This window comes from Pholis gunnellus, assembly GCF_910591455.1.
Source record: "Pholis gunnellus genome assembly, chromosome: 2".
NCBI classification, from domain to species: domain Eukaryota; kingdom Metazoa; phylum Chordata; class Actinopteri; order Perciformes; family Pholidae; genus Pholis; species Pholis gunnellus.
Genome location: NC_136536.1, coordinates 14,490,444 through 14,503,129, shown reverse-complemented (window position 1 = coordinate 14,503,129; position 12,686 = coordinate 14,490,444). Strand labels below are relative to the sequence as shown.

General features: G+C 40.8%; 1 protein-coding gene across 1 annotated transcript; it reads left to right on the top strand.

Annotated features, from left to right (window-relative positions):
* Positions 1-1,347: 1,347 nt before the first annotated feature.
* Positions 1,348-5,473, top strand: dclre1b (DNA cross-link repair 1B). Its single transcript, XM_079168986.1, has 5 exons — positions 1,348-1,484; positions 2,011-2,231; positions 2,679-2,844; positions 3,044-3,226; positions 3,570-5,473. Exons 2-5 carry the CDS (start codon positions 2,034-2,036, stop codon positions 4,856-4,858), a joined length of 1,836 nt encoding a protein of 611 aa, XP_079025112.1. The 5' UTR covers positions 1,348-1,484; positions 2,011-2,033; the 3' UTR covers positions 4,859-5,473.
* The last annotated feature ends 7,213 nt before the right edge of the window (positions 5,474-12,686 follow it).

The window sequence follows — 12,686 nt, the reverse complement described above, 5'->3', positions numbered from 1 at the left end:
CCTGAAAAGTGAGTAGTGTGCAAACGTATAGGGAGGGCAACAATGGATTGCAATCACCATAGCGACGCTCCCATTTAGCAGCAACCCCTCCCCCCCTTAGTATATTGTAAGTATACAAATATTAGAAATAGCTAGATGTGATGATGTGATGATGTTCAGGACAATTACACACAGGATTATATGAGTTTATAGAACCACCATGCCAGATGAGTCAGCAAAGGTTTTAGAGAGGAAGCAATCCATCATCCAGTATCACATCAGATTACACTATTTTATTCATTGTACTGCTTCTTGTTTATGTTCTGTAATAGAAGAAAATAAGCTTGCATATAGAGTGAGAAAGATTCAAGACATGTTTTTATGTCATTGTGTGGATAAAAAAATCATGGTATAGCTTAAAAGCATAGGCCATTGTTTTCTGAAATTAATCAAAGTATAAATCAAAATGAACATGAATGGATCAATGAATATGTAGCTTTTATATTTATTATATAATTTATATCCTTTCTAAATCTCTCATAATGTAAGCAGTTTACAAATAAAAATATTATCGAGAAATGTTCTATTTCACACAAAAGAATCGAACTTAAAACCGTTTCCTCTCTCTTGGCGCCATCTTCTGGAGAGTAAACCACCATTCAATCAATTTGAGGGAGATGTTCCTAACTTGACATTAATTAATTAAGCACCTCTTTGCAGATCAATTAAGTGCTTCGGGAGTGTTTGTCTTGGTCGTATTGTGGATTACTAGTTCTGACAATTGTCTTTTACTAATTTAAGAAAAAGGACAAATAGAGATGTTTACTGTTATCTAGAAAAGCTTCAAAAACTGAAAATATGTTAAAATTAGAAACCAGATAGATTAAGATGCATTCTGTGGTTGTCCATGTCTTGTGTGTTTAATTTTGTTTCCATTCATGCAGCATTTGTTTAGGCTTATATTACTCATTTCGTGTAAAGATATTTTTGAGTTTGCTGTTTTTAACGCCCTTGGGGATTGGAAAATGAAACTAAAGGTCATGAATATATGGCAGACCATTTCCAACAGAAAATAATTATGAAAGATGATGTTATACGTTATGTCCCAATTATAAGTGAAATGGTCTATCATACATTTTAATTCTCATTTTAATCAGTAAATCTCATAAATATGATTTACAGTGAGTCATAATTTTAAGTAATGCCAAAATGTACATTTCTAATTTACTATCATCGTCATCTAATTGTGTGCTGTTTTCATCGCAGAACAGGCCTGCTACCTGTTCATGGGACCCTGCATGGTACAACCTCCAGGCGGCAGTATGATACAACAACCTGGACGACAGCTACAGTACAACACCGTAGAAGAAGAAACAGTGCATATATCACACATGTATGAAGGGGCGTTGAGCGTTAACTTGAAAACAGAAGTGACGGGGTCCACAAACGGCTGCAAACACTGTGACTGAACATGTAACGACGGCCAACTGCTTGTGATGTCGAAGGTTGGACGAGAGATTTTATAATCGCACAATAACGACACAATTGTTTAATGCTAACTGCTGCTAGCCACATTGTTTTTAGCAACGTCCGTAGTTCACCAGTGTCTTATTTTTGATTGCTTAACGCTGCATCCAATTATATCAAATGATGACGTCGCTTTTCTGTTTTATTTGTATTTGTTGATTTTACTAAATATATATATATATATATATATATATATATATATATATATATATATATAATGTATTTATTTCTTTGTTTTTATCGTATTAACTGTCTCACTGAGCGTTCTGGTATTATTATTGCCTTGCTTTTGCTGCGTTGGCTGTCAAAGCACTTTGTAAACTCTATTTTTAAAGGTGCAACATAAATAGTTATTATTATTATTATTATTAATTATCACCGGTATGAAGGTAGTATTTTACCTGAAAGAACCTTAACTTTACAACCAATGTCCACAGCCGTTAAGTTTAAACAGTCGTTAAACAGATAATAAACGGTTGTTAGCTCACTTGTTTCTGGTTTTAGGATATCCAGTGGAACCTCAGACAATGTCAGGCAACGGAAAAGTCATCCCCAACACCCCGCTGGCCGTGGACTTCTGGCACGTGCGCAAGTGTCCGGCCACACGGCTGTTTTTCTTGTCCCACATGCACAGCGACCACACGGTGGGTTTGTCCTCCACCTGGAGCAACCGGCCCATCTACTGCTCGCCAACCACCGCCGCTCTGCTCAGACTCAAACTGCAGGTGAGGGAAACACAAACGTGCTGTAGCTAACTGGAGGGACTGTTTAATGCGGATGGGCTCCGTGCAGGCTCATTGGAGCAACTGGTCATGGGTCTGTGTGCTTTACATTAGTACAACAATGACTTCTGACTGTTTTTGCTGTCAGATTTGGTTTAAATTGTGCTCATATCTGTTTTGCAGTGCTAACATATTAACTTAATTTTGACAACCTGTGACAACCCAGTCTCTTTAGTTTCTAGAAGATTCGAGGGTTAAGTCAACATTCCCTTAACTGTCCTTGTTTAATATAATAATAATAACTTTCAGCAAATTTTCAGTCATGGTAAACATTATTCCAAGCCCTTGTTATGTGTTGCATGTATTTCAGAATCATAGGTTGCCGCGGTTAAGAACAACAGTGGATATAAAGCTGTATTTCTTCTGCTGATCATTTCTATTTTTGATCAGGTGAAAGAACAGTGGATCCATCCACTAGAGCTAGATGAGCCTTACCTGTTTCCACTGGATGACATCGGCAAGGAGAGGCTGGCAGTCACACTGATGGACGCCAACCATTGTCCGGGGGCTGTCATGTTTCTCTTCGAAGGCTACTTTGGTTCTATACTTTACACTGGTCAGTGTCTGAATGCATGGGCAACACATTTTATCTCATGCTTCTAGGATGTAGAAAAAATTGTAAAGCTGTATTTTTTTTCTTCAGTATTTTGCTTTCCAACATCATAATTGGTATCATATGACATACAAATATGTGCAGGTACTTCATCAATTACGGAATCAAGTAACGGTAAGCATTGACACATTATTCATTTCAGGTGACTTCAGATATACTCCCTCCATGTTGCGTGAGCCGTGCCTGAGGACCAACATCACTATAGATGTCCTGTACCTAGACAACACCAACTGTGATCCCAACCGCACCCTCCCCTCCAGACAGCGAGCCACTCAACAAATCAAAGAGATCATCCGCAGACACCCCAACCACAATGTTGTCATAGGTAATTTTCCTTAGACTTTTCTAAACATGCCTTCCATACTTTCTCCTCATCTCAACAGGATGAACATACAGGTTCTCAAAAAGTTATATACCTTTATTTGAAACTATTATTGTTTTCCCTCATTGTGACTATGTGTGCTGTCTTTGACACATCTTTCTATTGTCACACCCCTGCACATGTTTAAAAAAGTGATTTAATCAAGGTTGAAATCAAGCTAACAGCCTGAAAAGTGTCTTGGTTTGCCAGTTCGCAAAAAGCTACACTCTCTCTTTTTTGTGACATTGCTGTTGCGCCGCACGCTCAGCTGAGACAGACCCTCATGCTCTCTTGCGCTGCCTTGCAGGTCTCTACACACTTGGAAAGGAGTCCCTGCTGTTGGAGCTGGCGATGGAGTTTAAGACCTGGATCGAGGTGAGCTTTGAGAGGATGGAGACCCTCAAAGTGCTGGAGCTGCCTGACGTCTTCACCACTGACCCAGGAGCCGGTCGTATCCGAGCCGTGGAACAGTCAGAGATTTGCTCTGCCACTTTAAACCAGTGGAACAAAGAACAACCCACTTTGGCCATCTTTCCCACCAGCAGGCCCCTGGTCTCTTTTCACCCCAACGTCCATGTGGTGCCGTACTCCGACCACTCCTCTTACCAAGAGCTGGAGGATTTTGTCTCCGCACTTAAACCTACCTCCCTTGTACCCATTGTAGGAAACCATGTACCCGGTAGTTTCTTTGCCTTACTGCCCACTAAAAAGCGCCATGAAATCCTGGTGCCCGAGTCCGTCCGACACTACATGTTGAGACAGCCTGAGAGCCAATTCAGCTCCTCCGCATACACCAGCCTTTGCCGCAGACGTTTCCAACCTCTTGTTCCCAAAGGGGTGGTATTTGAGTCTCCTGAAAGGGGATCCAAGAAGCCATGCGAAGAAGTCTGGGAGACAGAGTGCCTGGAGCAGGATGCTTCTGAGGAAGAGATGGACACAGAAAGTGGTGAAAAGGACTCCGACTGCATCCTTGTTGACCTGAGCAAGGACCTCACCCCAAACAAAAACAGCAGAGGGACTGGAGATTTGTGGAGCCTCAATATCGTCCAAACAGTGTCTGAAGATATGGTGATGGCTGAGTCGGTGCCTTTTAGTCAACTCAGCCCGAGCAACTTTGCTCCAGTGGAGATCCGGACCAACACCAAGGCCTGCTTGAAGTCTGTGAGGAGGACAAGAGGGCCTTTTGAAACCAAGGCCAAAATAATCAATAGCACAGTTTCAAATGTAAATTACAGCAGTCAGCGTAGCAGACATGCTAATGTTCACAACAACCACACGTTGTCAGGGAGTGATAGTATGAGTCAGCACAGTGGACATGGAATTGATCAGGACAGTGACATAATGTCAAATGACCAACTGAAGAACATCATGACAACATTGCAGAGCAGCCTCCATAACGATTCCTGCTCTTCATCCAGCTCGGAGACTGAGCTGAAGCAGGAGTATATAGAGGAGCTTGAAAGCAGTATTTTAAAGGCTCTCTCCTTCACAGAGGAGGACATGAAGGTGTGTGGCCTCTTGCAGCAGAGCTTTGTGCAACAGTTTTCTCTCTCTCCTTTCTGTGATGCACAAGAAGATGACATCTCAGACAAATAATGTGACCTGACGTTCAAGTTTTCACGTGTGTGTGTGTGTGTGTGTGTGTGTGTGTGTGTGTGTGTGTGTGTGTGTGTGTGTGTGTGTGTGTGTGTGTGTGTGTGTGTGTGTGTGTGTGTGTGTGTGTGTGTGTGTGTGTGTGTGTGGAAAAAAAAAGAGCACTTTAAAGCCAACAAACTATGTTCTCATTGGTAACTTCCTTGTTTATATAATGCTGTATGTGTGGCCTGGAGTTAATGGATGTTTGTAAAGTCACATTTCCACAATGATAGTAAGCTAGTTACTCTTCTTTAGTTTTTCTGCCTTGAGATCCACCTGTTTTGTAACAGCGGTTGCTTTTCCGTTCTTTGTTTTGAGCGGTTGAAAATAAGATTCTTATGTTAGATCTGCATTTCTCACCTCCATTTGTATATTTCGACTGTTTGAATTATGGACTGTTTTAAGTCAATTGTAAAATCTTCAAGACTGGTGTCAGTTGTTTTGTTTTGTTGAGAATCACGGTGTTAAAGATAAAAGGTGATTTTGGTATCATCTGTATTTTTACTTATACTTCAAAATGAAACATGTTTGAGAAGATACTGTTCAAAATAAAGTTTGTTTCCTGTTTATCCTTCAGCAGCTGTGGCAGTGTTCCTTCTTTGTTAGTCAACTGCTGCATATGGATCAGTGTGAAAACATGTTTTATGTCACTGCTCATATTGATTAACAATCCAAGTGTAATTGTCAAGAGGCCAAAATCACTTCTCTTAAAAACATGCATGTGTATTGAAAAGCATGATTGCTTCAGATTGTATTATTCTTACAACAGTTAATGTGCATTTCACATTTGTTTTTGTCCCCATGAACACCTTAACAGCAGCTGCTCTTATCCTTTTTACATGTTCTGAGTAGACTTGACATAAAGCAGCTGCGTGCTGCTCGGCTGCCCTCTGTGGGTATTTAACAACTCGCTGTGATAGTTTTAATCCCAAATCTTACCTGTTGGACTACAGTGCTTTACAACTCTTTGCATTCAAATGATTTGACACGGTTTATATTTGTCACAACACTGGACTTTTCCAACATGGCAAATGATGTCTACCAGTCATCCTCTCTGTACTTCATACACCCTTTTGAACATGTTATCTTGGACACGACCTTCCTCAACATGTTTGATTTACTTAGATAACAGATACAATGTGCATCAAGGGGATCTATGAATTACCACAACAAGCTGCAGAAGCGAATAAAGGTAATCTGGACTAATCATTTTGGTCACGACTGAGTCTCTCTGTGAATCAGTGAATCTTTCTGTTAATCGCTATAACATGAGGCACACTGTTGCACAGGGTGACGTGTTCCTACGTTAAGTTTATGTTGAGCTGATCCAACACACACCGTCCTGCAGCCATAAATCTACTCAGCAATATGCGTCATCAGATTATATATTTCATCAAGAACATGTTGCATATAAGATCACGGAGAAATGCTCCTACCACATAAACCAATTTTTAGAAGAATTTTAGAAATCAACCCAGAAAGTATTTGACTGTTCAATAAAACATACTTTGGTAGATGCTGAAGAAGAAGGTTTTCTTTCAAAGACTGATAGCGCCATCTTGTGGTTTAATTAATCCAGGCAGTTAAAAAAGTAGATTACTTGATTTCCATAGTAATTCTTTTTCCGGGTGTTGGCTCAAGTGAAGTCATAGTTCTTCATAAAGGAACTTTTCAAAAACATGTATTTTCAGTTATTAATCATGAGCATGTGAAACAGGAGTTATTAGCCAAATACATTTAAAAATCACAATTAGATAGAGCATATGAAATAACCTGGAATATAAAATAGGAAAGCGTATGTATGGGCCTCTGCTGACTGGATTCAAGAGTCCTGCTTTGAAGTGGCTGTGTAAGATTTGCATGACGTTTCCACTGTTGATAGAACCAAGAACCAGAACAACCAAGAACCAGAACCAAATATGCAGAACAAACAATGTAATTCATTTGATGACACTTTAAGGTAAACAAAAATCACAACCATTAAAATATGCAGAACAAACAATGCAATTAATTTGATTACAACTATAACTATTTACATATCACTAATTCAGGTTAATTATCAAAGCAACAAGTGGAATAAACAACAAAAAAAAATTCAATTTGTCCAAAACAAATTGTAAATCAGAATCAGAATCAGCTTTGGTAATATCCGATACCAGTGACTCTAATTGAGCGTACACAAGCAATAACATTCACCTGCATCACATCTCTGTCACTCAGGGCAGACTGAGGGCCATTGTCTCACAGATGTAATTGCGCTCGCCGACACAGACAATATCGTCCCAAGAGTTGAGCCAGTCCTCTGCTTCGATCTGTGCCGGCGGGACAATGGCCACACAGTCCTGCCCTGCATTGTCGGTGTCCCAGGAGGGGCTGGCATTGTTTGGCTCCCCGGTCTTCCAGTAAATTAAATCCTTGCCCGTTTTATGTCCACTCACCCAACGGTGTTGGCCCTCCTTCACTAAGTCTTGGAAGCCTATCCATGCTGAATGGAAGCCCTTAGGGTGCTTCTGTTTAAACTGATAGGTCAGGTTTGTCAGAAATGCCTGGTCCTCTGCGGTCCAAACGGTGGCCAGGTCACCCCCCATGTCCAGGCAGTACCGTCGTGCAGCTTCCCACTTCTTTTTTTCCTTGGACCAGAAGAAACAGCGCGAGGCGTGTTCCACCCATCCTGGAATACAGCGGGAGCACTGCAGGGACTCATTGCTGCAGAAACGCCACAGGAACGACAGTCTGCTGGAGGACAGGATCGAGAGCTGGTGTCGATTCTCTGCCTCCAGCTGAGCGGATGTTTGCTGCTCGTTCTTTAACCGCAGGAGCAACTGTTGGTTTTCTGCAGACGCCAGGGCGATGATCTGCATGGATCGATTCTGAAGCAGGTTCAGTTTTCTGTTCTCGTCCCCCGCAAGGTGACAGCTTTCAAGGGTTGCATTCAGAAAGGCCTTCAGCTCGTCGTTCGTCACCTGTAACTGTGCCTTTTCTTGCAACGTGTCCTTCAACAGCAGGCTCAGCTGTGTAGCTGTGTAGTTTATGGGCAACTCCAGTTGGCCAGCCTCACCTTCAAGGGTGACATTTTGACAAGTGGAATGCAGCTGTTGCTTCAGCTGATCATTTTTCATTTGCAACTGCTTGGCAGTTTTTGCCATATTCTGTAATTGCGCTGTCAGACTTTGCTGTGTAGTTATCTGGTCCAAGACGACAGCGGCCACACCACAAAGCATCACCACCCAAATCCCAAGTGTAACGGCTTTCCAACTGAATCTTGGCCTCTGCACCAAGCTGTTTGGAGTCTCTCCTCCGTCTATTTCCACTTCTGTGGGATTTGTCGCTGGTTCCTCACCAGGACTTTCACCGTTAAGACTAAGAGCAAAAAACAAAAGGTATCAAGAGATGTCACTGAAAACAAGATGCTCTACAACCACCAGTAAGAAACACACATATTATACATCGAGTGAATACGTAGAGAGGGATGGATAGTATATAGTCACAGGTGTGAGTAATTAAGAGGATTGAAATCAAACATCAGCAGTCACACAGCAGGATAAAAAAACAAGTTCTGAAAGTGAAACTGTAGCTTTACTCTCATGGCAAACGTATCTTGTTTGGTTTCACTTTAATGTTTGAAACCTTGCTGATGTTACACCCTCAAAGCGCTGGAGCTGCCTGACGTCTTCACCACTGACCCAGGAGCCGGTCGTATAGCAGAGGGACTGGAGGTTTGTGGAGCCTCAATATCGTCCAAACAGTGTCTGAAGATATGGTGACGGCTGAGTCGTTGCCTTTTAGTAAACTCAGCCCGAGCAACTTTGCTCCAGTGGAGATCCGAACCAACACCAAGGCCTGCTTGAAGTCTGTGAGGAGGACAAGAGGGCTTTTTGAAACCAAGACCAAAATAATCAACAGCACAGTTTCAAATATAAATTACAGCAGTCAGCGTAGCAGACATGCTAATGTTCACAACAACCACACACACTCATGTAACCACATACCAATTAACGCTACGTAAATAAAGACCAGATTGGTCTTTATGCATGATTTCCTTTACTGTACTTTTACTCCAGCTCCTAGTTCAATATTATCACCCAATATTCGCACCAAGACTACCCTGACCTATCCTTAAATCCAAAAATACATATTAATTGTACCGACATTTAAAAAAAAACTTAAAATAGACCAAAACAAGTGTTATAACTGATTTAATTACCTCAGGTTCAATTGAATATCCTCAGGGTCAGCCATGTCTTCTCTGTTCAAGCTTTTCTTCTGAATTATCTGTTTTTAATCCACCAACAACTGCAGCAGCTGCAGCCAAGAAATGAACAAACGAATGGAAATCAAAACGTTTTTTTTCAAATTGTATTTTTGACCCCGATGCGCTGGAATCACCGGAGCGAGATCGCGTTGTTAACGTCGTGCTAACGCGAGATGTAGGTATTCTCCAAGGTGAGTTTAATTGAATGAATGGAAAGTATGTTGTAGCCCCTTCACGCGACACACAAATAAAATATAGGCTGCGAATGTTTTAATTACAACATAATATGTACTAGAGTAGTAACTCTGCTTCAACTGTAGTATTCTGACACGTTCTGATATATTGTATATACTTGTCTGTGTTGCTTAGCCACCTTGCTAACAAGAAATTAGCAGTGGTTGATATACGTAGCCTAGCCAACGGTGAGGCTAACTGCTAACTGTTTGAGGTAACTAGTTACTTCTATGCTACTTTGCTTTGGTAAATGTACTTCTCCGACATTCAGTGAGAAGTAATGTTTGTTTTACCGTTTACAGCTACTTGTCACTTGTACAGATTAAGATTAAACAAAACATTGACGTTAACATGTGGCTAACACTCACTGGTTGTTTTTTTAAATTGTGAGTAAGTTACTAACAGTGTGACTGACACTGAAGAACTTTTTGAATAATAGTAGCTCTGTACTTTTATCTTAGTGACATTTGGTGCACGTGTCTACAAAAGTCTTCACACGCAAATGTAAAAAAAACTATTAAGTCCATCAACTCTTGCTCTTCTGTTGGACTACAGGAAATATACTCCTCCAAAATAAGAGACGTCTCAGCTACACGTGTAAATACAACTTAAACACAATAAATAGTATATTGTTCACAATGATCTATAAATCATCTGACTAATGTGCAGTTTGCTTGCTGAAATAATCCTGAAAAAAACAATGCACTTCCTACATCTCAAGCCTCCACTATCAAATAGTTTAGTCCTGTTTGATCCAACACACACAGTCCTGCAGCCATAGGTCTACTCACTACAGCAATGTGTACTAATATGCAGCTGGAATGAGTCAGCCTAAAAATACAATGTCCCACTATTTTAGGAAGTGATTTATCCTTGTTAGCCTTAAAAGAAAATGAAACAAACTATAAATGCATGACCCATTTTTAAAGATTGTCATTGTCAGCAGGAACCAAAGGGCTTGATGAGGAGCACCTGACAGGACCCAGGACCTCCTCTGAGTTTGTACGTAAAAAAATAACAACACAAACTAAACACTGACTCTGCGTTACTCGGCTGGCTTATTTTTGTTTTCCGTTCTGAAATCAGTCACTCGTCATTTATATTCACCTATAAAGGGACGTCTGCTACCGTTGTTACTTCACAATGATCGTTTAAAAGGTTTTGTTTGAATTCTGTTTGTCATTTAAGAACGGCAGTTCATTTTGATCGCGTTTTATGTTAATGTGATACAGATGTTGTGGCTCATAAAAAATGCTATTTTATTAAAAAGAACACAGGAGCTTCTTCTTATTTGCGGGAAACAAAATTATGAAAAGTAATATTAGCTGTTTTTGTGGGTTTTTTTTTTAAACATACCAGGAAAAGTGCAGGAATATTTAATAAAGTTACTTCTGGCTGTATTTGGGGACCTGTCGTTGGTGTTATTAGTTCTACTCGTGTTTTCCCTTTAATAATAACAAATGTGCTGTGAGAAAGGTCAATACTTTTACAAATATTTCTGGTTTTTATTTACTTTTACAAGGAGACAAATTAAGTTTGGTTACATTTCTTCTTGAGAACACCGATGTGGTCAAACACAACATTAACAACAACAGGATGCAGAAATGATGAATCTGTGCAAGCAGCTCAGATTGCTGTTGTATCCACAATCACAGTAAAGAGTGCTCCCTGGGTTATTATTTCATAATAAGTATTTTGTAATTGATCACGTGACATCGTCCCTCTCTCTGCAGAAGCCGTACTCTCTCTCTCTCTCTCTCAGGAGTCTGGCAGATCCGCGGCCAAATACTTTGTCAACAGCAATCCCAAGTTCTTCACCAAAGACTTTGCTGAGCCACAAATACCAGTAAGAAACACACATATTATACATCGAGTGAATACGTAGAGAGGGATGGATAGTATATAGTCACAGGTCTGAGTAATTAAGAGGATTGAAATCAAACATCAGCAGTCACACAGCAGGATAAAAAAACAAGTTCTGAAAGTGAAACTGTAGCTTTACTCTCATGGCAAACGTATCTTGTTTGGTTTCACTTTAATGTTGGAAACGTTGCTGATGTTACACCCTCAAAGCGCTGGAGCTGCCTGACGTCTTCACCACTGACCCAGGAGCCGGTCGTATAGCAGAGGGACTGGAGGTTTGTGGAGCCTCAATATCGTCCAAACAGTGTCTGAAGATATGGTGATGGCTAAGTCGGTGCCTCTCAGTCAACTCAGCCCGAGCAACTTTGCTCCAGTGGAGATCCGGACCAACACCAAGGCCTGCTTGAAGTCTGTGAGGAGGACAAGAGGGCCTTTTGAAACCAAGGCCAAAATAATCAACAGCACAGTTTCAAATGTAAATTACAGCAGTCAGCGTAGCAGACATGCTAATGTTCACAACAACCACACGTTGTCAGGGAGTGATAGTATGAGTCAGCACAGTGGACATGGAATTGATCAGGACAGTGACATAATGTCAAATGACCAACTGAACAACATCGTGACAACATTGCAGAGCAGCCTCCATAACGATTCCTGCTCTTCATCCAGCTCGGAGACTGAGCTGAAGCAGGAGTATATAGAGGAGCTTGAAAGCAGTATTTTAAAGGCTCTCTCCTTCACAGAGGAGGACATGAAGGTGTGTGGCCTCTTGCAGCAGAGCTTTGTGCAACAGTTTTCTCTCTCTCCTTTCTGTGATGCACAAGAAGATGACATCTCAGACAAATAATGTGACCTGACGTTCAAGTTTTCACCTCGCTTTAGAGGCCTGTGTGTGTGTGTGTGTGTGTGTGTGTGTGTGTTTAAAAAAAGAGCACTTTAAAGCCAACAAACTATGTTCTCATTGGTAACTTCTTTATTTATATAATGTTGTATGTGTGGCCTGGAGTTTAGAAAAGCAGGCTTGTGATCAGTCTTTGGACCTGACCTGTGAAGAGACTGACCTCTGCCCACACCGTTCATCATGGTAGCCATGGCCTCGTGGAAATGTATGCCAAGGCAGCTTTCTTTGGTTAAAAAAAAATAATCGAATTAAAAAACGAATTAATTTTGTTGTAATGGAAGGAACTAACCAGTATATGTGGTCGGGGCTGATGCACAGCTTGTCTGTAATGGATGTTTGTAAAGTCACATTTCCACAATGATAGTAAGCTAGTTACTCTTCTTTAGTTTTTCTGCCTTGAGAACCACCTGTTTTGTAACAGCGGTTGCTTTTCCGTTCTTTGTTTTGAGCGGTTGAAAATAAGATTCTTATGTTAGATCTGCATTTCTCACCTCCATTTGTATATTTCCACTGTTTGAATTATGGACTGTTTTAAGTCA

Excerpts from the sequence above, each read along its gene's own strand:
- dclre1b (XM_079168986.1), top strand. The coding sequence starts at position 2,034 with ATGTCAGGCAACGGAAAAGTCATCCCCAACACCCCGCTGGCCGTGGAC. Across the intron at positions 2,232-2,678 it reads TGCTCAGACTCAAACTGCAG|GTGAAAGAACAGTGGATCCA; the intron begins GTGAGGGAAACA and ends ATTTTTGATCAG. Across the intron at positions 3,227-3,569 it reads CAACCACAATGTTGTCATAG|GTCTCTACACACTTGGAAAG; the intron begins GTAATTTTCCTT and ends GCTGCCTTGCAG.